We start from the raw sequence: 23673 nt of genomic DNA, 5'->3' as shown, positions 1-23673 counted from the left end.
TTCCTTCCCCGAATAAGAAATTGGGTATGAAATTATCCACATATCCTCCCCGAATAGGAAAAATCCCCGAAGATACCCGTCCCCGTTGGGATTTTTGCCATCCCTAGTGGCAATGTTACTTGTGTCGGTTTTTGGAAGAATTGCATACTAAATATGAAGAAGAGATTGTGGAATCTTACACGTAAGACTTGGCTTTTATCTTTTAATGATTCTTTTCTTGTTTTGTTCCCTGAAGTTTTCCATCCAATTACTCTTGTTCAAGCGATAAAGCATTGTAAAATGGAGAAGATGGTTAAATGTTATTTTTTCAATCTCTATGGAAAGGGTATAGTTTAGTCATCCTTGTGTTTTACCAGGCCTTATCCTTTATTTAAAAATAAATTTGACTCATTTTAATCTTGGTTTTGCTTGTTATGATAACTTGACTCTCTCAACTAATATAATATTCATCTACTAGATGATAGAATTATAATTTTACAAATTATTATGTTTATTGTCTAAAACACATAATTTTGAGAGTCAAATTGAGATTCAAATATCAGGACTCCTAACATTTTCAATCTTGTTTGATTAAGTTTATTATTATTATTCTTAACAAACATTCAAGATATAATTATAAATAAAAAATTATTATATTAAATAAAACTTTATTATTATACTAGCCCGGTCAAAATAATTATGTATTGTAACTAAAATCCATCTTAGTGCACAAATAGTTAACAAGCCTCTCAGTAATATAAACACGAATAAAGGGTGTATGTAAATTAGCTATAAGCCAATACACACATGCAGCTGAAAATATATGAGGTGTTCAGAATAGGTGGTGCATGAATACATTTATTTCCAGTGGCAATTGGCAAATGCTTTGCATCATTCAGCAGCAAATTCAGGAAAGGAAGCCCTTCTCCATTAAGCTTTCAATACAGCCCCTAACTCCAACCTCCCAAGGCGTAAAATTGATGCCTAAACTTTTTGCTCTCTCTTGAGAAACCTTAATTGTTGGCTGGTACTTCTCTTCCAATCTGCCATTAGTAAACAGATATACGTTTTGTCTTATGTTTATGTTACTGGGAAAAAGGCATACTTGTAAGTTATAATAGTTATGAATATAATGCTACTGAACATACTTCCCAGAACGCAGCAGTGTAGGATAATGTTCACGCAGAAACTTGAGAATATCAGAATGCTGTGCTACACTTCCAGCTAACAAATATCTGCCACTAGCCTTGGGAACCTCAAGAGCTCGAATATGTGCATACACAACATCTCTAATTTCAACAAATATGTAAGGGAAAGCGAAGGATTGATCACCTGATCATTCAAAATTAAAACCTCAGCCTTTGTAATTGACTTGTTAAAAACCAAATGGTGTGGGAAGAGAAAATATCAACCATTATTCATAAATCATAATCCTGTCCTGTATGGCAGCTGAATATATATTACCATTTATGAGGTTCAGAATCACCTCTGCACCAAAATTAAGGATTGGCTGAAAGAAAGGACCAATCACTGTTCCTGGATGTATTGCAACCAAATCAATGCCATTCTCTTTTGCAAACTTCCAAGCAGCCTCTTCAGCTAAGGTCTTTGCAAGAGAATACCACTCCTGAAAGAAAGCTAATGGGTAAAGAGAGAAGAAAAGAAAATTTAAAGAAATCTAACAGCATGACGTAAATACTAAGAAATCGTAAAATTCAATTTACACACTTTATTCTCCTTGCAAAGAACTGGATTTGAAAACCAGGTTTCATCAATTACGACATCAGGGGTCATAGGAGTTTCATTTAGTAACATTGCACCAATAGAAGAGGTTAAGACTACTCTCTTGATTGAATGGACTTTTGCACATGATCTAAGAACATTAAGTGTTCCCATGACTGCTGGATCAACAATATCTGCCTGAAAATATTGCAAGAGAATTTGAAAGCAGCTATCATACGGACAGAGACAATTGCATTGAACTGTACCATCAATTATATTGCAGGAAAGCTAAAACAAATGTTTTAACTTAATGAGAAAAACCTGAGGGTTATCGCTCGAGAAAATCACAGGGGATGCTGTATGGAAAACACCATCACATCCATCAACTGCTGAATCAAAAGATCCTTCTTCCAACAAGTTTGCCTTGAATAAATGGAGCCTTTCCGTTGCTCCATCAAGTTCCCGCAAGTGTTCTGTCTTGGGGCTATCTATGGGGTACATATAATATCAGAACTCGTACGTCCAATGAGGTTTACCAGTATATTGAATCTATTTCTGAAAGTGGAAAATATTTTGAGTGCCAGGAGAATTAATTACAGTCATTTATAATTCAAAATTATCAACGGCCTTAATTCTGAGGGAGAACATAAATAAATATACAAACACAAGGAAAAAACGAACTAATAGAAATGATATTCTCTTCACTGTTGTCAATTATAAGTGGTTGGGTGGTCGGTAAATATTAGCCATCAAGTGGGTGTCTACCAATTATTTAGTTGCTCTGCTTCAAATTTATAAGAAGCCTAACAGTCCACTGCTAAAAATAAAATTTAGGAAGGACAAATGCTACATTTTTTAAGTAGCATCTTAATCTTTAAATGTGGTAATATTCATTAATTAGATGATAGAATATCCTGAAGAGTAATTTGAAAACTCTTCCATTCTTAAAAATGATGCCTTAAAGGCTTAAAGAGAAAAATAACAGCAAATAAATCTTCACCATCAAATATTAAGAACGCCAAATTTTATTAGATCCTCAAAAATCATGAACAGAAGAAAAAATCTTGTTGGGTCAGATGCACCACGTGACAAATCTCCGACTCCATGGATAGATAAAGAGAGTTAAAAAACAGAAAAAAGAAAAAAGAAAAAAGAAAAAAGGAAAAAAGAAAAGAAAACTGCTGTGAGAAAGAGATACTGACTTGGGTCACGAACAGTGGCTTTGACAGTGTAACCCCGTTGAAGTAAAAGCTTGACAAGCCATGAAGCTACGAAACCTGAAGCTCCAGTTACACAAACCACCTTCTCTTCTCCTTCTCCACTCATCATCTCTTTCTCTTACTGTGAATTTGTGCCGAAAGAAAAGTCAAGGCAAAGTTTGAGCATTTTATGGCTTATGTTCTGTTAGGAAATTGAGTATCCTTCTAAGATTTCTCCAAGAAGTTTATTAAGTAATAAATTAATAAGAAAAATTAAATAATACAAAATTTACGTAAAAAAATTTAAATTAAAAAAAAAATTACGGTCGTTGTCATAAGATAATTAGAAAAAAAATATTTATTATGTGAAAAATTATTACAATCACTCTTTTAAAAATAATTTTTTCTTACCTAATTCTCAAATACACCCCAAACAAACAATCTCTGAATGAAGAAGAGAAACCAAGGATTGGGATGCAAAAACTAAAGATGGGAGCTTCCTTTATATAGCCAAAATCGGCTATTGTTTTAATATTTTCTTTATTCTTCTCGTGACTTCTTCAAAACCTTTTTCTTCCTTTCATTTTGGCGTTCCAACCATTATTTGTCAAGATCAACTTTTGCAACATCTTCTTCATTCTTCCTTCTTTTTCTTCCTTGGCGCCTAACCCTTCAACATTTGCTACATCAACACTTCTAAATGTAGCTTCTAGAAGCTGCAGCCAAATACTTTGACATGTTCATGGTCATTTCATTGTCTATTTAATTTTTTAAGCATCCCGACTAGCATCCCCTTAGTTTTCCTTCTTTTTTTTTTTATTTTAAATTGTCAGAGCGGCCCTGATGATTTTTTTAATGAGTAATTTCCCAATTGCTTTTTGCTCGTAAATTAACGAAGGTTTAACATTGTTTCTGTCTTATTTAGTTGCAATTTGCTCATTGCAATCTCATTCCTGCCGGCAAAACAAACATAACAAACTTCACCCAATTGCATTTCGCTTTCTCCTTAGAGACTGGCTTATTGGCTTATATTTGCATCTTAAAATCTGCCATGGCCCATGAACAAACACATGGTTTTCTTTTACTTAAAGAACAAGTTATCAAATAAATAAGCCAAGTTAAAATGAACACTGCTACTGAAACATACTATTCCTGAGGTTCAAAGAAGGGCAATATTCACGCAAAATCTTCAGAACTTAATAACGCTAAAATGCATCTGCAATTAGCTGCAGGAATCTCAGGAGCTGAGCTTGAATGTGCGCATATATGAAATCTCTAACATTAGCAATTCTATAGGGCAGGGGAATGTTTGAACTCATGCATTTTGAAAAACTCAGACACTGGGGCAAAACTAATGTAATTCAGGTACGGGATATACAGACACAGAAGCCGAAGCAAGATGTCGCAGGCCATTCAGGTGATGAGGTATTTTTTTTTAAAACCTGAATTAGGGTCTTTTAACAAAAATTTCATTAATTGCACTGTCATGCTTGTAAAATATCCATGATTTCGTTTTCGGAAGGTCTTCAAAACCACTTAAATTCTCACCTTTTAAGACAATGCTTTAGATTTGCTCTAGATGTGCTAAGGAGGAAGATTATTTATCTCGACACATTTACAAATTAGAATCTTCTTAACTATACTAGGCTCTCATAGCTTGACATTATGCAGCAGTTTATCATCATAAAACTGGCAGATATTACTATGAAAGCAAATTGTTTGCTTTCAAATGTGCCACACTATTGTATAATAATAATATTTCCTATAAATAGTCCAGGATCTTGTGGACAGCTTGATGAACACCTGGTCACGTCTTGCATGATATGATTTTGCAATGATTGCTGTATCGGGTGGATTATCAATCATTTGAACACAGCTGAAAAAGTAATAGAAGTTCAAATTTTTTAGAGGTGGCGAAAGAAACCAAATACGCAACTACTCTCAATACTTTGCATCATTCAACTACTAAGGAAACCCTTCTCCTTCAAGCTTTCAACAGTATCCCTAACACCAACCTCCCAAGGCGTAAAATTGATGCCTAAACTTTTTGCTCTTTCTTGAGAAACTTTGCATGTGGGCTCATACTTCGCATCAAATCTGCCATCAGTAAACAGATATTATTTTATGTACTTAGAAAAAGCAAACTCTTCAAAAGAAAAAACTTATATGAAAAGCCAACCGAAAAACACAGTGCTGCTGATACATACTTTCCAGCAACCAGCAGAGTAGGATAATGTTCATGCAGAAACTTTAGAATATCATAAAGCTGGACCACGCTTCCAACTAACAAATATCTTCCGTTAGCTGTAGGAACCTCAAGAGCTTGAATTTGTGCATATGCTACATCTCTAATATCAACGAATCTGTAGGGGCTCGGGAAGGATTGAGCACCTGCATTGAGAAAACCTCAACCTCTTTGTAATAAACTTATAAAATTGTGTGAAAGAGCATGATCAATGATATTCATACTTCTCTATTGTAGCTGAATATTACCATTTATGAGGTTCAGAATCACGTCTGCACCAAAGTTAAGGATTGGATGAAAGAAAGGACCAATCACTATTCCTGGATTTATTGCAACCAAATCAATGCCATTCTCTCTTGCAAATTTCCAAGCAGCCTCTTCAGCTAAGGTCTTTGCAAGAGGATACCACTTCTGAAAGAAAATTAAAGTAGATTAACAGGTAAATATCTTGCTGCGATCCTACAGGTGAGTTAAAACATTTACACACCTTATTCTCTTTGCAAAAAACTGAACTTGAAAACCAAGTTTCATCAATTACTACATCAGGGGTCGTAGGATTTCCATTTTGTGTCATTGCAGCCGTGGAAGAGGTTAAGACTACTCTCTTGATTGAATGCACTTTTGCACAAGATCTAAGAACATTAAGTGTTCCCTTTACAGCAGTTTCAACTATATCTGCCTGAATTATGGAAAGAAAGTTCCAAGCAGTTATCATACAGAGTTCTTTTGAACTGTAATATCAAAATTTAATCATATTTAATGAAAGTTAAATTAATGGAAAGTAATTGAGATTATAAACCTGTGGGTTATTGCTCGAAAGAACAACAGGGGATGCTACATGGAAAACACCAACACATCCATCAACAGCAGAATCGAAAGTTCCTTCTTCCAACAAGTTTGCCTTGAATAAATGAAGCCTTTCCTTAGTCCCTTCAAGTTCTCCAAAGTGTTTTGTTCTAGGACTATCTGCGGGTTGTGGGTTTTACACATAAACTAGTAATTTTTTTCTCTCTTTTTTTTTGGGTTGGGGGGGGGGGGGGGGGGGGTTCAGCATCTACCAATATAGTGTAATCTAAGGTCTACTGGTATTGTTGATACATATAGCTCAGAAATTTACTCCTAGATGTTGGAGACATATAGGGACATAGTTAGGATTTCGATCGATTTAAGGCACATTTAAAATCAAATATGATCAGGTGTGAGACTACACATGTGCCAAGCTCCTATTTGGGAAGCTGTGTTGTGGACCCGAAAACCCCCAAGTGGGAGCTTGGCAGCTTGCCATGCACATATTTGTGCTTCATAAGGGGTGTGTAGTAGCACATACACCTGATTAGCACTTTATTTAAAATATAATGCAATTTTGAAACATCACAACTATAAGATTCATTGATAAGAAATTTATTTTATCACAATTGTCCTCATTGAGGACTCCTTGATCGGATTTCATGTGTTGAAAACAAGGTAATACAATAAAAAATATCTTTTTCAATGTACACAAAAAGGTTATCACTTAATCTGTTCTTAAAATCTTTTGATAATAGCAAAAATATTCATATAATGCAACACAAAGAGCAAACATGAATACACGATAAAATTAGAGATATTCACACTAGATAAAAGATCATTAGAATAATTGAAAATTAAAATTAGCCAGACTTATAATGTTGAAAGACTAAATAGTTGAAGGAAAGTGCTTTTGATTTACGAGAATTGGGATGAAATCCGTGCAGCTCCTCTCAATTATTTGATAATTAAAGGATGACTGAAACAAACCCTCATAATACTTTTATAAACGCTCAAACCTTTACTCTCACTATTGCAATTTGCAAGTGCAAGAACTCTCCCACTGGTCAAAGTCTCATTGGTAACTGATAAGTCGTTTGAGTGTTGATTAAGGAGTTAAAGCTAAAGGACGAGTGTGAAACAGAAGACAGCCAAGTCCCAACTCGTAACTCACGAGTGAGTGTTTAACCAAATACTTACTTTTAAAGTGAAAGAGCAGAAGCAACAGTTACAAATTACAAATATAGCAAAACTCAAAACATTACATACCAATCAGATAACAACAAAGACCAGAAAAAAATTTAGGAAAGTTCCAAACTTTAACATAAAAAAAAAATGGATAATTAAATAAAAACATAATAAGTTATTGAGAAACAGAGAGAGAAAGGGACCGACTTGGGTCACGAACGGTGGCGTTGACGGTGTAACCACGTTGAAGTAAAAGCTTGACAAGCCATGAAGCTATGAAACCTGAAGCTCCTGTTACGCACACCACCTTCCCTTCTCCTTCTCCACTCATCATCATCTCTCTTTCTCTCAACGTAAAACTCAGCACAGAGTTTAAGCTTTCATGGCGATAATTCATAGGCCACCCATTTTATTGATCATTTTGTTTCTTCGATGTCTTTATTATCCAATTGCGTCGAGTGCGGTGGTAGTGGGCTCCATGCATTTTTTTTTTTGGTTGCATTTTCTTAAATAATAATAACCAATTATAAATTCATCTAGAGGTTTCTAATAACTCTGTTTATTTGAATTTTATGAATTAAAATGAATTTTTGTTTTTGGCATAAGAGATAGAAACAAATAAAGCAAAGTTTTTCTAATCGGTTAAAATCTAAAAAAAGTAACAAAATAACTAATTTATGGTTTAAACTTTTAATCATAATAATACATTTTAAGATGAGTAAGTTGTTTTAGTGTTTGTACATCTTCAATCAAATTCAAATAAGGATAGTTAAATTCTAATGAGTTTTTAACAAGATTTTCTTTCTAATGTTGATGATTGAAGCTTTGTGATTTAAATAGGTGAGATGGATTAAGATTCTATAATGATCTAATCTTTTCCAAAGAAAAATTCATTAAGTAATTGGTGGTTAACAAATTAAGAATAAAGATAGTTAAATTGTAATCATATATTAACACTAAAGGATAAGTGGCATAAGATCTTTAAAACCTTAGGATAATTGGGATGAAGAAAGAGATAAACATTGAATCTTCATTCTTTATATTCAATAAAAATTAAAAAAAAATTATGGCTAGTGGAAAAAATTGATCATTAAATCAATTAATTGTGTCCAAAATTGGCCAAATTAGCTTACTATTTTTGAGACACCGCCACTTAACCAGTGTAGCAAAATCAACTTAAAAATAGAAGACTAACCACAGCCAACAAAAGATCAAATCTAATTGATTGATTTATTATAAACTCCTCTCATTATTATTATTATTTTGATAAAACCCTCTTATTGTCTTTGAAAATTCAAAAATATAAATTATCTTTGAAATTCTATTAAAAAAAAAGAGCGAGAGAGAAGAAGAAATATTATTAAAAAGAGAAATGTAGAGGAGAAAAAAGAAAAAAAGATTAAAATTAAACCATGGACAACAAGAGAGAAAATAATAAATAATTTTTAAATTAGTGCTTATATGTTAAAATTTTTTGCCACTCTAATGATTTTATCCGGTTCGAATCTAAATTAGTCCGAACCCAATATAATTTTCGGATATTAAATAATTTAATAAAAAAAATTCAACGTGATATCAGTGTCGCCGCAAAATGATTGTTGCATGATGGCCCCACTTGTTTCGTCTAACACAATTCTTCTCTTTGACCCTTTTTCATATGTATTTGCAGAGAAGTTGACAATTGCATGATATAAAATCGAAGATAAAGTCTCATTTTGATTCACGTCTATTACGTGGATTTTGTTTTTGTCATTATTTTATACAAGCCGACAATTTTGACAAACGGAGAGCAGAGATAATAATGCTTTGAGAGGATGAGCATATGACATAAGTCTGTTTCCCTCCTCCTGTTCTCTAAGTAGCATCTTAATTTTTAAATTATTTATACAAATTCGATTAATGGATGGTACATGCAGTATCCCAACTGTTGAAATACAAATTAAAAGTGATAATTTCAACTAAATATACATAAAACTACTAAGTTGAAAACAACAAAATGTGTGTGAGTGGTGGTTTTTCATTTTCCGTTTTTTGTTTCTAATTTCCAAAAATAAAAAACAGCAAAAAAACTGTGTGCGGTTACGTGTTAGAAAACCGAAAAATAAAAAAGCTTTTAAAATTATAATTAAAAGGTCAAGCCATGGAGTGAAGGTATGAAACCTGCAGCTGCAGTTGCACGCACCATCTTCTCTTCAGAATTCGTACCAAATGAAAAGTAAGCTTTTATGGCCTATTTCATTTTATTAGGAAACAAGTGTGGCCGCATTAATTTGTTTTCGTTGTATTTCAATTGAGGGAATAGCAAGTAGGCGATTGCTCAATTAAAATACATGAATAGAACTGCAGTAAATTGAACGAAGATTTGAGCCTCTGAGGCCAAAGTTTAATCAAAATAGTTCATTTGTTGATGCAACATAACTTTTAACGACTACCGACACACCAAACAAACTTGTACAAAAATATCTGATTGCTTCCCCTTTGCTGCTGTTGCTAGAAATGGAGGAAGCCCTTCTCCTTCAAGCTTTCAATAGTGTCCTTAACACTCAGCTCCCAAGGCATGAAGTTAATGCCCAAACTTTTTGCTCTCTCCTGAGAAACATGGTATGTTGGCTCATACTTGTAATCTTCAGATCTAAGGAAAGAAAACCATTCAGAAATTTCCTTATGTAATTGGAAACAGCACTTCAGAATCAATATTACTGTAACATACTTTTCAGGAAGGTGCATAGCAGGGTAATTTTGGCACAAAAAATTGACAACCTCGTTGTCATGTGTTACTCTTCCGACCATCATATATCTGCCATTAGCCATGGGTACCTCAAGAGCTTGAATATGCGCATGTGCGACATCTCTAACATCAACCAGCCGGTAAGGACTGGGGTAAATTGGAGAACCTGCATTCGGGAAACTTCAACAACTTAATAATATCGTATAAAACGTACGATTTGTGTAGAGATGCATCACAAGTTACATACTGATTTTTTGTAATTCTTAATGGTTCCTGAATAATACCTTGTATGAGTTTGAGAATCACCTCCACCGATAAATTAAGATTTGGCTGTAAGAGAGGGCCAAGTACTAGTCCTGGATGTATTGTAACCAAGTCAATCCCATTCTCTTCTGCAAATTTCCAAGCAGCCTGTTCAGCTAAAGTCTTCGAAATTGCATACCAGTGCTGGAAGAAAATCAGAACTAATTACCCAATAATGATGAATAAAAAGATAACGCGTAAACCATCTTCTACGATAATGTTGTTGATAATACAGATGCAACAAGCCAAGCCAAGGTCCAAGGAGGTGCAAAACATGTTGCAGGAAGACAACACGTCTTGCAAGAGACATAAAAATGTTTAGTAATCAGAACACTAGTTGACACACCTTCAACTCCTTGCACACATCTAAATCTGAAAACCACATCTCATCGACTATCACATCTGGGGTGAGAGGAGTTCCAGTGAATAAAGTTGAAACAATTGAAGAAGTCACAACAACTCTCTTGATAGAATCAACTCTTGCACATGATCTAAGAACATTAAGCGTTCCCTTCACTGCAGGGTCAATTATCTCTGCCTGAAATTGATTCATTCATACTTGAAACTTTGTGTTGACTGAAATCAATAAAAAGACATACTGATGAAGATAAAACAAATGAGCAACTATCCAGTTAATTAGTCACAAGATTGGTTGATTTTGGAACTGTTTATTTTGATACATCACACGAAATTGTGTGTGTGTGTGTGTTGGGGGGGGGGGGGGGGGATCGTGGGGGGAATAACAGAAATGAAGGTCATGGGAAAAACACCTGTGGATCATTGGCAGAAACAACTACAGGGGATGCGGTATGGAAAACGCCTTCACATCCATCAACAGCAGAGTCAAAAGATCCGTCTTCCAGCAAATTTGCCTTGAACAAATGAAGCCTTTCCTCAGCTCCATCGAGTGTAAGTAAGTGTTCTGCATTATGATTATCTGCAGAACATATGAGTAGAACTAGTAAACTTAAGTGTTGTGTCTTAGTAGCCCCCTTGGGGCTAGCTCGGCTGGCTGTGGAAGATCTTTGCACCTGCAGATACGGGAAAGGATTGGTGTTCACTGGTGAGATTTCTCATCACCATCCAAACCTTTATTTTCATTTTTCCTTTTTTTTTTAATGAAGGTGTTCGATCTTGTATTTTTCTAAAAAGGATGCTACTGTTTCTTGAAACAAGTAAAAATTTGATAAATACTACTGTTGATAGCTTTGGCGAAAAGCTTGATATTGGAATTTTTTTACTGCAAATCAAACTCATAGACCTCTCTTGATTGAGCTTGTTGTGGGGGCCGAGGCTTATAAAGTGAACCAAGAACAAGACCAACCAAATTAATTAATCATAGCAAACAAAAGAACTACTAATTAAACCCAGAACAAGAACATGAAAAGATACAACATCATCAAAATTTGGAAAAACTGAAGCTATCGAGAGAGAGAAACTGACTTGGGTCACGCACAGTAGCTTTCACAGTGTAACTTCGTTGAAGTAGAAGCTTCACCAGCCATGAAGCTATGAAACCTGAAGCTCCTGTTACACACACTACCTTTCCTTCTCCACTCATCGGCTCTCTTTTGTGAAATTGTTCTCCTATTACATTTGAAGGAGGATAAAATGACACGTATGCAACGTTCTTTAAAGGGAAATTTTTTTTGTGGTGCTGTCCTGCACTCCCACTAGCTCAGCGTGATGGTGATTTGTCATGTGATTGAATGGTAAGTGTTCTTGTCGGACTCAATGATATTTTTAATATTAAATTTAATAAATCTCATATTATTAGTTTCAAGAACTAATAAAATCTCCACATGCAAAGCATTATTAAAATGTCTTACTATTTAAGCATATTGAGGTCACGAGACAATTTCACACAAGTCTCTCTTTTAAAATAGTGGCTAGAGCCAGTGAAGTGGTTTGAACACCCGCAGATGTATTGTAGGGGTTTAATTTTTTTTTTTTTTTAGAGTCTCAGAGTTTGAGTGAAGTCAGTCTTTCTCCCAGGATGAGAGTTAAGCATCCTTCGAATATTTGAAAGGATTAAAAATTTGAGCGGTACCATATCAAAATTGATGTAAACTGATAGAAGTAATTTATATGGTATAAATATCATGAGTAATAATTCTCTTAAAAAAAATAGTGGCGTCCTAAACAGTATTAGGTTGCCATATGATTAAAAAAAGAAATAAATAAAGGTTTAAGTTGCATGCCCAATATAGAAAGGCTCTAGAAGATTTTAGAATTTTATTTCTTAAATTTGATTTGATGCTTTTCATCTTAGTTAGAGTCAATACTTGTAATGTGGTTTAATATTTTATTTTCATTTTAATTGTGATATATTTTTCCTCTTTTAAGTTAATTTAGAAAGTAAGTTTATTAATTTGAGAAATACATTTATCTTATTATAAATAGAGGAACTTGTCTTATTAAATTAATAAAAAAAAATTATCATTTGGGTTCTTTAAACCTCATGTTTGGACACAACATCATCTATTTTTATTTGTCTTTTGTCAGTTTTAAAAAGATATTTAATTTTAGTACCTTTTTGACAAGGTGTTCTTTTTTCCCAATCTATCCACTTCGAAAAAATCTATCCACTTCCGCTCCGCTTATGTACTAGATCTGTTGAGGAGGTAGATTTGGCAGATTATTAAACTTCAAACTTATTTGCAAGACATCTTTTATTTTTATTTGTTCATTGAGCTATATGCAAGCCTTTCATAGCACGAATGAATTATGAGTTTGAGTTAATGAATCAGCATTGAGCTTATCTTACAATGAGCTGTTCGGTCCATAATTCCATGATGTTGAAAATATAGATCATATTAATCATTCAATGGTTCCTGAATAGAATCAACGATAACAATTAGAGATACAATTTCATTTTTAATGCTTTGCATTTCTTGTCTGCATCATTCAAAGGTTATGGAATCCCTTCTCCTTGAAGCTTTCAACAGTCTCTTTAACACCCACCTCCCAAGGCATGAAGTTGATTCCCAAACTTCTTGCTCTCTTCTTTTAAACCTGGTATGTTGGCTCAAACTTGTCATCTTCAAATCTGAGATGAGTAAACATAGTTATAGTTTTCTGAAATCAAACTCTTAATAAATTTCTTATTTTCTCCTATGCTAAAAACTGTGCATCCTCAGTTTTAACTGAAACTTACTTTCCTGGAAGGTGCAAAGAAGGTTAATCTTCGTGCAAAATCTTCAGAACCTCGTAATCATGTGCTACTCTACCAACAACAGCAAATCTGCCAGTAGCTGTGGGAACTTCTGCAGTCGGAAAACTATAAACAACAACTTATCAAAATCTTTCAACACGGTCACAGTGTGAGTAGGGAGGTGTCAGAAGTTACAAATTTATTCTAATAATCCTCAATGGTGGTTGCATCATATTACCATTTATGAGTTTCATAATCATCTCCACCGAAAATTTAAGATTTTGCTATAAGAAAGGAACGAACCTATGGGTCATTTGTCGAAATAAATGAAGGACAAGCTGTATGGAAAACACCTTCACATCCATCAACAGCAGAATCAAAAGATCCTTCTTCCAACAAGTTTGCCTTTAACAAAAGAAGCCTTTCCTTAGCTCCATCAAGTTCACGTAAATGATCTGTCTTAGGATCTTCTGTCACATACATGAACAGAACCAGTAAACAGAGTTCATCTCAGGTAGCTTATGTGATTGGATGCTACTTCTTGGATTTCAACATGAAGATTGGACCCTTTTGTAAAAGTGAAAAGTCCTGAGTGTTGATTAATTTATAGAACTGACTCTAAAAATTATATTGTCAATTTATAGCAGCAGCCGTATTAATTAATGACCGTATTCAGTCCAAAAGAATTTAATTGAGGTGTTTTATGAACTGAATAGCAAACGCAAGAACGATCTCATGATATTCTCAGAGGGATGCTCCTTTCTATCAAAATCAAGTAAGAATTTAAAATTTTATCGACTGCCTTGGCCATTGATCTTAATCAAACTCACTTCGATAGCGAGGCAAACAATGGAAGCAGCTCGCTCGTACCCAAGAAATGCCGCAAACAAAGTGCGAAACAACAAGGATGAACAAAGGAAGGAGCGCCGCTTGCACCCAATCAGTGGTCATAGGCCAGCCAAGGTCGGGTGAGCAAGGCCGATTGTATAAGCTCTAAGCTTTGCTTATCCGTTTACCGGCTAACTACATTCGTTTGCCAGCCTTTTTTATATTTCATAATCAAACCCGCAGCCTTTACTTTTTTTTCCTTTTTAACAATTATAAACCACAACGGAAAGGCAAGAGCAGCCAAAACTAAAGAATTACCAAAACCCAGAATTAGCACTTGCAAAATTGACAAAATAACAGAAGTGGGAAGGAGGGAAAGAGACCGACTTGGGTCACCAACAGCTGCATTGACTCTGTAACCACGTGGAAGTAAAGGCTTCACGGCAGATGAAGCTAGCTATAACCTGCAGCTCCTGTTACACACAGCACCTCCCCTTCTTCACTCATTCTCGTGTCAAAGGATAAGTTTGGGCTTTGAACACTTCGGAGCTCCACATTCCACTTCATTATTTGACCTTTAATTTAAAATAATAATATTAATAGGATCAATAAAACACTCGCATGTATAATGAGCGTGGCGTTAGACCTCTCTAGTTTCTTTAATATTTTTTGGAATTTCAAGAAAGGCAAAACGTGACAGTAATGCAATGTGTTTTCTTAATTATAATAAATTTCACCCAAGATTCGTTGCGCAATTTTATGCGGCCATTTTATGACAGCTATTTTTTTGTTATTCAATTGTCCCCTCACTTGAATTATTGATAAGGATCAGAAACAATTTCTACCTGTTGCAGTAGGATTGGTCAGAAATGGAGGAAGCCCCGTTTCCTTCAAGCTTTCAATGGTGTCTTTAAGACTCAGCTCCCAAGCCACAAAGGTAATCCCCAAAGTTTGTGCTCTTTCCTTAGAAACTTGGTAGATTAAATCTGACATGCTAGATTAAAGAACACGCAAAAATTTGGACAATACAACTGAAACATACTTTCTAGCAAGGTGCAATGTCGGATAATGTTCCCGCAGAATCCTCATAACCTTAACGTTATTAGCTCTACCAATTATTTAATTCTATATTTTCCAAGGAGATAAAGAAAAACAAAAAAGGGGTATGGGAAAAGTAAACCTGTGGGTCAATAGTTGAAATAAGAGCTCGGGATGCTGTATGGAAAACGCCTACACATCCATCAACTGCAGAATAAATAGATGTTTCTTCCAACAAAATTTGTCTTGAGCAAACGAAGCCTGTCCTTAGCTCCATTGAATGCATGAAGGAATTTTGTTTTGGGATCATCTGCGAAATTTATAAATAGCCAGAACTAGTAAGCTCGTCAATGTGGGCACTTTAAGTTTAACAATCAATAGTGACTCAAGTTGAAAAGAAAAGCAAACAGATTAGAGAAGGCAGAAATTCCATGTGGATGGGGACCCTTGGAGATTTTTCCCATTTGAGGAGGGTAATGAGACGATTTTATACCCAATTTTTTATTTGAAAATGAGATGGGGCGATTTTTTACCCAATTACTTATTCGGGAAAAGGACATGGATGAAGTGGAATCTTCATCCCCTCCCCATTTTCCTATTTTAATTTTTAATTTTATTTTTATTTTTTTAGAATTATAAGTGAATAAATAATGAATTTTGCTTGTAAAATAATAATATTGGTTTAAAAAAATCAAAATATTTATACAAATAATATAAATATTAGCTACAATATAAAATATTTAATATAATTTGGACTTAGCTACAACCAAAAGCACACAATCACATAAGGCATAACTCACAAATCAAATCGTAAATCACTCTCTCACAGTCTTGCTTATCATTTCCAAATTATTCGCGTAGTAACAAGCACCCAACTCGTCTTCATCCCATTATAGCCCAGTAGTACGTCGCGTTGTCAATGGCTGAGTAGCCTAACTCATCGCAATGTCCACTAGCAGCCACACATGCAGTTTTGTTGCGCCATAGTTGGTGATCAACAAGTATCATTACTCATGGACAACAATCACGTCAATATTTTATAAAAATCATATTTTTTGAATTTTGTTTTGAAAATCATTATTTGAATAATATGCATACCAAAATTTTGAAGGAGTAGAATGAAATAGGGTTCATTTACAATCACTCTCATTTTATTTCATATATTTTTAGGTTAATATAATTAAATTAAATTCGAAAACTAAAAATATATCAATTATTTGGGGGTCGGGAACCCTCAGGAATCCCCTGTTATTACTCGGGGAGAGGGCGGAGATCCCCTCAAGCAATGCTGACGGGAATAGACAGAGAATGAAGACATATGCAAAACGTTGAGGATGGGTACGAGGATGTTAGTCCCCTCCTTTCCCCTCCCCATACTAGATTTATCATATTCATAACAATCAAAAGAACTTCTAAACGGAGACTACATGCTGGCTTGGTTCTCGAACAGTAGCTTTAACAATGTAAGCACGTTGGAGTAAAAGATTGACAAGCCATGAAGCTATGAAACCTGAAGCGCCTGTTATACATACCACCTTATTCCTTTTCTCCTCCTCTACGCAAGGAAATATTATATGGCATTTTAGGTTGTTTTCATAGTTTAATTTTTGTTACACAGAATATATCATTAAGCCTTAATTAAATTTGTATCGAAAATAACATGTAAAATATTTTAGTTTCGTGCTATTTGCTATTAAGACCAAATTGACGGCCGGCGCCTGGGCCTGGCATGTAATTTTAAACCAAATTGTTCGCTTGACTTTTTAGAAACCTTTTTTTTTTCTTAGTTTATAAATCTCTTTTGTTTGTACACTGATCAAGATGTGGAATATTTCGATTAAATAAGATTAATTACCAACAATTTTCAACGGTCAACTGGACATCAACTTCTCCATTTATGTAATATATATGCACAACCTTATCAAGTCTAATCTAAAAAACATGAGCACTTCTTTTGACTTGGTTTGTTTGTAAATTATTTCTTCCTTCTTTTTCAAAAAAAAAAAAAAATCATTCCCTTTGTGTTAATTTCGCATTATCCCCTATAAAATAAAATTTTTAAAATATTTTCAAATTATTGTAAACCTCAACTTACCACAATTTTTCTTAAGCAAACAACAAAATTTTTATTAACCCTTCCATCTCCATTTTTCCCTCATTTTTTGAACAAAAATAAAGATGAAATTGAAGATTTTCAATAATTTAGGAAGTATTTTGAAGATTTTCATTTTAGGAAAGCAACCTTTGACTTGTATAGTTGTATGTAACATAATCAAAATTTCTTGGAAATTCAAGGATATGAAGACATAATTTACATATATAAAGATATTGAGCTGGTCCTTGGTTTGAGAAAATTGAACCTTGAGAGTGCCTAACATGGGGAGATTGTCAGTTCTTGGATTGATGTTAACAATGTTATGTGCCATAACAAGTGACTATGCTAGTTATGGTGCATCCCGCTTCTCAAATTGTTCTGAGAATGATTTAGATGCTCTCATTGACTTCAAAAACGGCCTTGAAGATCCTGAAAGCCGGCTAGCGTCATGGAAAGGAAGCAACTGCTGTCAATGGCATGGAATTGGCTGTGATGGTGATACCGGAGCTATTGTTGCCATCAACCTTGGCAACCCGTATCATGTAGTTAACTCTGATTCTTCCGGCAGGTATGGATTCTGGAACTTAAGTGGGGAGCTTAGACCTTCATTGATAAAACTCAAGTCTTTTTGGAATATTTAGACTTGAATTTCAACACATTTAATGATATACCAATTCCTGAATTCTTGGGATCATTGGAAAATTTGCAGTATCTAAAACTGTCAGAAGCTGGTTTTACAGGTGTTGTTCCTTCAAGTTTGGGAAATTTACATAGACTGCAATATTTTGATGTTTCTGCTGAACTTTTTGCTTTAAGTGCTGACAGTCTAGACTGGTTAACTGGTCTTGTTTCTCTAAAGCATCTTGCAATGAATCGCGTTGACCTTTCATTGGTAGGATCTGAATGGCTTGGGATTCTGAAAAACCTTCCTAATTTAACCGAGTTGCATCTTTCGGTTTGTGGCCTTACCGGGTCCATCACATCTATTACTCCTGTTAATTTGACTTCCCCTGCCGTTCTAGACCTCAGTCTCAATCACTTCAATTCTTTGTTCCCCAACTGGCTTGTCAATATTAGTACACTTGTTTACGTTGACTTGAGTGATTGTGATCTATATGGAAGAATTCCAATAGGCTTCGGTGAGCTACCTAGTCTGCAGTACTTGAGTCTTGCTGGGAACAATAATCTTTCGGCAAGTTGCTCTCAATTGTTCCGTGGAAGCTGGAAAAAGATACAAATCCTCAACTTCGCTTCAAACAAATTACACGGCAAACTCCCTTCTTCCGTAGCGAACATGACCTCTCTCACAAATTTTGATCTGTTTGATAAGAAAGTTGAGGGTGGCATTCCAAGCTCCATTGCTAGACTCTGCTACTTAAAAGAATTTGATTTGTCTGGCAATAACTTGACTGGTAGCTTGCCTGAAATCCTACAAGGGACCGACCTCTGTGTTTCTTCTAATAGTCCTCTGCCTAGTTTGATATCCATGAGATTAGGCAACAACCATTTGAAGGGAAAATTGCCTGAGTGGTTGAGTCGACTTGAAAATCTTGTTGAACTCACTCTGAGTTATAATTTACTTCAAGGTCCCATCCCTGCTTCTCTGGGAAATCTGAAGAACCTTACTAACTCGAATCTTCCAGGGAATCAACTAAACGGAACTCTCCCCGAAACTCTGGGAAGTCTTCCTGAGTTGTCTGTCTTGGATGTTTCTTCAAATTCTTTAACTGGTATAATCTCAGAAATCCATTTTTCAAGGTTAAGTAAACTGAAAATCTTGGGATTGTCTTCAAATTCCTTCATTTTGAATATCAGTTCCAGTTGGATCCCTCCATTCCAGGTCCAAAGTCTTAATTTGCGTTCGTGCCAATTAGGTCCCTCGTTTCCTTCTTGGATTAAAACTCAACAGGAGGTCTCTTTTCTTGATTTTTCAAATGCTAGCATCTCAGGTCCCATACCCAACTGGTTTTGGGATATTTCTAGCAATTTGTCATTGCTAAATGTTTCTTTGAATCAACTACAAGGTCAGGTACCCAATCGTTTAAATATAGCTCCATTTGCAGATGTTGATTTCAGATCCAACCTTCTTGAAGGACCCATTCCTCTTCCTATTGTCGAGATTGAGTTACTAGACCTTTCCAACAATCACTTCTCAGGTCCAATCCCACAAAACATAAGTGGATCCATGCCAAACTTGATCTTTCTCTCTGTGTCAGGTAACCGGTTGACAGGAGAAATTCCAGGCTCTATTGGAGAAATGCAATTGCATCAAGTCATTGATCTTTCCAGGAACAGTATTTCTGGAAGCATTCCTTCTAGCATAGGGAATTGTACTTTCCTGAAAGTTCTGGACCTCAGTTATAGCAGTTTGTCAGGGGTGATACCAGCATCACTGGGTCAATTAACTCAGCTTCAATCTTTGCACCTAAACAACAACAAACTCACAGGAAACCTCCCATCATCTTTTCAGAACTTAACAAGTATGGAAACCTTAGATCTTGGAAACAACAGCTTTTCGGGTAACATTCCATCATTGCTTGGAGATGGCTTTGTAGGCCTCAGGATTCTTAGCTTAAGGTCAAATGCGTTTTCTGGAGAAATTCCCTCCAAGCTTTCAAATTTAAGTTCACTGCAAGTGCTAGACCTGGCAGAAAACAATTTGACAGGCAGCATTCCTGGAAGCTTGGGTGATCTTAAGGCCATGGCTCACGTTCAAAATATAGTCAAATACCTTCTCTTTGGAAGATACAGAGGGATTTACTATGAAGAAAACTTGGTTATCAACATAAAAGGGCAGCAGCAAAGATACACCAAGACTCTTTCACTTGTCACCAGCATAGACATCTCCGGAAACAATTTACATGGAGACTTTCCCACACAGTTAACAAAACTTGTACGCTTGGTGGTCCTGAACTTATCAAGAAACCACATCGGTGGCCAAATTCCTGAAAATATTTCAGGTTTGCATCAACTGGCATCTCTTGACCTCTCAAGCAATAATCTCTCAGGTGGAATTCCTTCAAGCCTGTCTTCACTATCATTTCTGGGTTATATAAACTTATCGAGGAATCAGCTCTCGGGCAAGATCCCTTTCGAGGGTCACATGACTACTTTTGATGCATCATCTTTTGCTGGGAATCCTGGTCTCTGTGGAGATCCACTTCCTGTGAAGTGTCAAGATGATGAATCAGATAAAGGAGGGAATGTCGTTGAAGATGATAATGAAGATGAATTCATTGACAAATGGTTTTACTTCAGTCTTGGCTTGGGATTTGCAGCTGGAATTATTGTTCCCAAGTTCATTTTTTCAATCAAAAAACCTTGTAGTGATGCTTACTTTAAATTTGTGGACAAAATTGTTGATAGATTGTCATAATGTCCAGGCAATCCATCTATTCGCATGGATCGTTTTTTATAAGTCGTTTAATTTTCTTTGAAGTTTATACCATAAGAATCAATTCTTAATTACTCCATTTGTGTGTAAATCTTTGAATTTGTGAAATGATTCTGAATTTATTGTACAAACAATTTACGCATCTCATCAGAAAATCACATTTTTAATTGAAAATTAATGTTTATTTTGATTATTTAATCCAATGACCATCGGTAACACAATTTGTCATTTTCTTTTTAAACACACAGAATTCATAATTCAATTTTTGATGTCGGAAGAGTTGTTATCCACGCGAGCCACCTTACTCGCGCGAGCGTGAACTCAACTCCCTTGGCAGATTACCGTTATTAACCGCTACCGCCAATAAACAACTACCACATCTCAACTCAATGGGGAATTAATAAAATAATATATCAATAATATCTCTTTCTCTTCCATGGCTCTCTTCGCTTCAATATTCTCAACTCCCGTCTCTGCATCGGTACCAATCGGTCGCCGTTTAATCAACGGCCGAAGTCATTCGCGTCTATTTGCTTCACTTAGCCCGTCTGAATCATCACCATCAACTCCAGCTACAGCGTCTTCGAATAATGAAACCGCTGTAAGCTCTAGAACTCCGCCATCGAAACCCTTTGCCGAGTCCTCTCGACAGCACGATCCAAGCTTCAAATATGCGCGGGCGAACCCAGCTGGCGACTCACCTCTTGGGTTCTTCAGGTCCATTGAGTCGAACATTGAAAGGGTAAACCATATTTTTTTAGTTTGCTTTGCTTGATTTACTGCTTTGTTTATGTGATATAGGTGGGTTTTCCTTGTTTTTTTCCCTTTTTTTTTTCCTGTGTTTCATTTTTTATTCGTGAATTATGAGCTTTAAGTAGTTGATCGCTTCTCAACATGTAAGAATTTCGAATATATTTATATATTATGTATGTTTCGTAATTGACCCAGATAGAGTTTACCGGTGGGATTGAGAAAATTCGGGGAAATTTTGGTAATTTTGGATAGGTTGTTTGAAATTAAGAAGTACTGGGATGATCAATCTAGAAAATTTGGCATATCATACCTCTTCAGGGCGTTAATAACTTTTGCATCTGATATTTGACAGATTGCAGAGTGGTGAATAATTTCCTTTGATTCATGAAAAAATATATGCATTAGAGCTATGTTTTGCATGAGTATTCTGTCATAGAGATTAGGAGGTCATTGGGCAGACAATCTATCCATGTCTTATTCTTGAGCATGCTTGAGATTTTTTTTTTTTTTAAGCCATTCACATTAGGCAGGAGGTGGACGTGATCATGTTTTTTGAGTCAAGTCGACTAATTGCGTGCTTCGGTTATATCTATAAGATACTTCTTTCAACTTTAATCTACTGTCATAAAATAATATTTTTGCTTTTCCATCATTGTGCAGCTAATTTTTGACTTCCGCTTCTTGGCTCTTCTGGCTGTTGGAGGTTCATTGGCTGGTTCATTGCTGTGCTTTCTAAATGTGAGTTCTTGTCTTCAATATTGAGCTTCTCATGTTCAACCAAAGGGGAGAAAAAAAAGCTATAATGCTTATCATTTGAAGAACTGAAAATAATTTATTAGAGTTTTGCAATGAAATATAGTTGCTTAGTTAAGATGACCTGATATAACTGCAAATAGAGCAAGAATTTTATATCATTCTGTCGGTCATAGACACATAGGCTGACCACTACTGATCAATGCAGGGTTGTATTTATATTGTCGATGCATACAAAGTTTACTGGACAAGCTGTGTCAAAGGGGTTCACACGGGCAAGATGGTTCTTCGATTGGTTGAAGCTATTGGTGAGAATCTCGAGTCCATTTGAAAACCCCTTTTTATCTTGTCAAAATATCTGTGAGGGTACTTCTCACGTGTTAATCATATCAAAATTCATTAGTGACAACAATTTGAAAAAAGTTGTACTACTTTACAAGTGTAGTATCTCCAAATGAATGTTTTTATTAACTGATTGAAAAATTTTATTCTCCATGCAGATGTTTATCTTGCTGGGACTGTCATGCTGATATTTGGGATGGGATTATATGGATTATTTATCAGTAATGTCCCTCCCAATGTGGCTCCTAATGTTGATCGAGCGCTCAAAGGATCTTCCTTGTTCGGAATGTTCTCTTTGAAGGTATTTTTTATTCCCTTCGATTAAAAATCAATTAAAAATCAACTTTTAGCATCTCGTGAAAAGTTATATATCAGTTTCTGTATCTTAAATGCTTACCTGTCAATGCCGATACAGTTCTCCATAATGTACTGATCACAACTCACAAATCATTTATTTGGCCTTGAAACATATGCTTCTTGACAAACTGTTCATTCTGACACATATCACTATTTTCCAGCTGTCCCAATTACACTGCTCAAACTTACCGAATTAACGATTCTTATTGATTCACAGGAGAGGCCAAAATGGATGAAAATCAGCTCACTTGATGAACTGAAGACGAAAGTGGGGCATGTCATTGTCATGATTCTTTTAGTGAAGATGTTTGAAAGGAGCAAGATGGTGACCATAGCCACTGGCATGGATCTGCTAAGTTATTCCGTATGTATATTCTTGTCTTCTGCTTCTTTGTACATCCTTCATCAACTACACAAGCCAGAAGCAGAATAGAGATGTCAACTATTTGCATAATGTAATAAAGTTATAGCATGTGAAATTGCGAACGAACAAACAAACAAAAATAGAGCCAGAAATAGAATATTCTGAAATACAAAATTGCGTTTGCCGGGAGTCGAACCCGGGTCTATTGCTTGGAAGGCAATTATCCTAACCGTTGGACTACAAACGCTGATTGTTAATATGGCTATCTATATATATATATATATATATATTAAAAGTGCGCGGGCCCCAAATGATCTCTCTCTCTATCTGCGTGAGTAATCCTCCATGTTTGTGTGGTCTTCCTTTCTTGCTGGTCTATATTTGCGACAAAAAGAAATGAATCTATAGAAGCTGGAATGGGAAAATATCTGATGACCAAAGCTAA

General features: G+C 35.4%; 3 protein-coding genes, 1 non-coding gene and 1 pseudogene across 5 annotated transcripts; 2 read left to right on the top strand and 3 right to left on the bottom strand.

Annotated features, from left to right (window-relative positions):
* Nucleotides 1–667: 667 nt before the first annotated feature.
* On the bottom strand, nt 668–7512 carry LOC18043978 (tetraketide alpha-pyrone reductase 1). 2 transcript variants are annotated; one of them, XM_024185771.1, is made up of 12 exons: nt 7327–7512; nt 5945–6111; nt 5633–5824; nt 5394–5556; nt 5106–5291; nt 4916–5001; nt 2904–3030; nt 2023–2189; nt 1708–1899; nt 1444–1606; nt 1128–1311; nt 668–1022 (listed from the first exon to the last, which is right to left on the bottom strand). In XM_024185771.1, exons 1-12 carry the CDS (start codon nt 7454–7456, stop codon nt 887–889), a joined length of 1893 nt encoding a protein of 630 aa, XP_024041539.1. In that variant the 5' UTR covers nt 7457–7512; the 3' UTR covers nt 668–886. The 2 variants fall into 2 exon arrangements, with proteins under 2 accessions (XP_024041539.1, XP_006438962.2); XM_006438899.2 differs by lacking the exons at nt 668–1022; nt 1128–1311; nt 1444–1606; ... (1 more) ...; nt 2023–2189; nt 2904–3030 and having other exon boundaries at nt 4529–4997; nt 5108–5291.
* Nucleotides 7513–9430: 1918 nt separating this feature from the next.
* Nucleotides 9431–11759, bottom strand: LOC18043977 (tetraketide alpha-pyrone reductase 1). Its single transcript, XM_024186439.1, has 6 exons — nt 11594–11759; nt 10921–11087; nt 10497–10688; nt 10132–10294; nt 9830–10013; nt 9431–9751 (listed from the first exon to the last, which is right to left on the bottom strand). Exons 1-6 carry the CDS (start codon nt 11709–11711, stop codon nt 9610–9612), a joined length of 966 nt encoding a protein of 321 aa, XP_024042207.1. The 5' UTR covers nt 11712–11759; the 3' UTR covers nt 9431–9609.
* Nucleotides 11760–17546: 5787 nt separating this feature from the next.
* LOC18043976 lies at nt 17547–20641 on the top strand (annotated as a pseudogene).
* A 324-nt stretch (nt 20642–20965) lies between these two features.
* Nucleotides 20966–23440, top strand: LOC18043975. Its single transcript, XM_006438896.2, has 5 exons — nt 20966–21401; nt 22073–22150; nt 22374–22473; nt 22666–22808; nt 23082–23440. Exons 1-5 carry the CDS (start codon nt 21096–21098, stop codon nt 23295–23297), a joined length of 843 nt encoding a protein of 280 aa, XP_006438959.1. The 5' UTR covers nt 20966–21095; the 3' UTR covers nt 23298–23440.
* On the bottom strand, nt 23404–23475 carry TRNAG-UCC. Its single transcript has one exon. It is a non-coding gene; the product is annotated as a tRNA-Gly (tRNA).
* Nucleotides 23476–23673: the final 198 nt, after the last annotated feature.

This window comes from Citrus clementina, unplaced genomic scaffold (assembly GCF_000493195.1).
Source record: "Citrus clementina cultivar Clemenules unplaced genomic scaffold, Citrus_clementina_v1.0 scaffold_4, whole genome shotgun sequence".
NCBI lineage: Eukaryota > Viridiplantae > Streptophyta > Magnoliopsida > Sapindales > Rutaceae > Citrus > Citrus x clementina.
Note: the sequence above shows the minus strand (reverse complement) of the source record. Positions and strands in the feature narration are given on the sequence as shown.

Coding starts and splice junctions, on each gene's coding strand:
- LOC18043978 (XM_024185771.1), bottom strand. CDS start 7,456: ATGATGATGAGTGGAGAAGGAGAAGGGAAGGTGGTGTGCGTAACAGGA. Junction 2,190..2,903: donor AGCCACTGTTCGTGACCCAA/GTCAGTATCTCT, acceptor TGTACCCCATAG/ATAGCCCCAAGACAGAACAC. Junction 1,900..2,022: donor TCTCGAGCGATAACCCTCAG/GTTTTTCTCATT, acceptor CAATATTTTCAG/GCAGATATTGTTGATCCAGC.
- LOC18043977 (XM_024186439.1), bottom strand. CDS start 11,711: ATGAGTGGAGAAGGAAAGGTAGTGTGTGTAACAGGAGCTTCAGGTTTC. Junction 10,689..10,920: donor TTTCTGCCAATGATCCACAG/GTGTTTTTCCCA, acceptor AATCAATTTCAG/GCAGAGATAATTGACCCTGC. Junction 9,752..9,829: donor GCTATGCACCTTCCTGAAAA/GTATGTTACAGT, acceptor TTCTTTCCTTAG/ATCTGAAGATTACAAGTATG.
- LOC18043975 (XM_006438896.2), top strand. CDS start 21,096: ATGGCTCTCTTCGCTTCAATATTCTCAACTCCCGTCTCTGCATCGGTA. Junction 22,151..22,373: donor CATTGCTGTGCTTTCTAAAT/GTGAGTTCTTGT, acceptor TGATCAATGCAG/GGTTGTATTTATATTGTCGA. Junction 22,809..23,081: donor TCGGAATGTTCTCTTTGAAG/GTATTTTTTATT, acceptor ATTGATTCACAG/GAGAGGCCAAAATGGATGAA.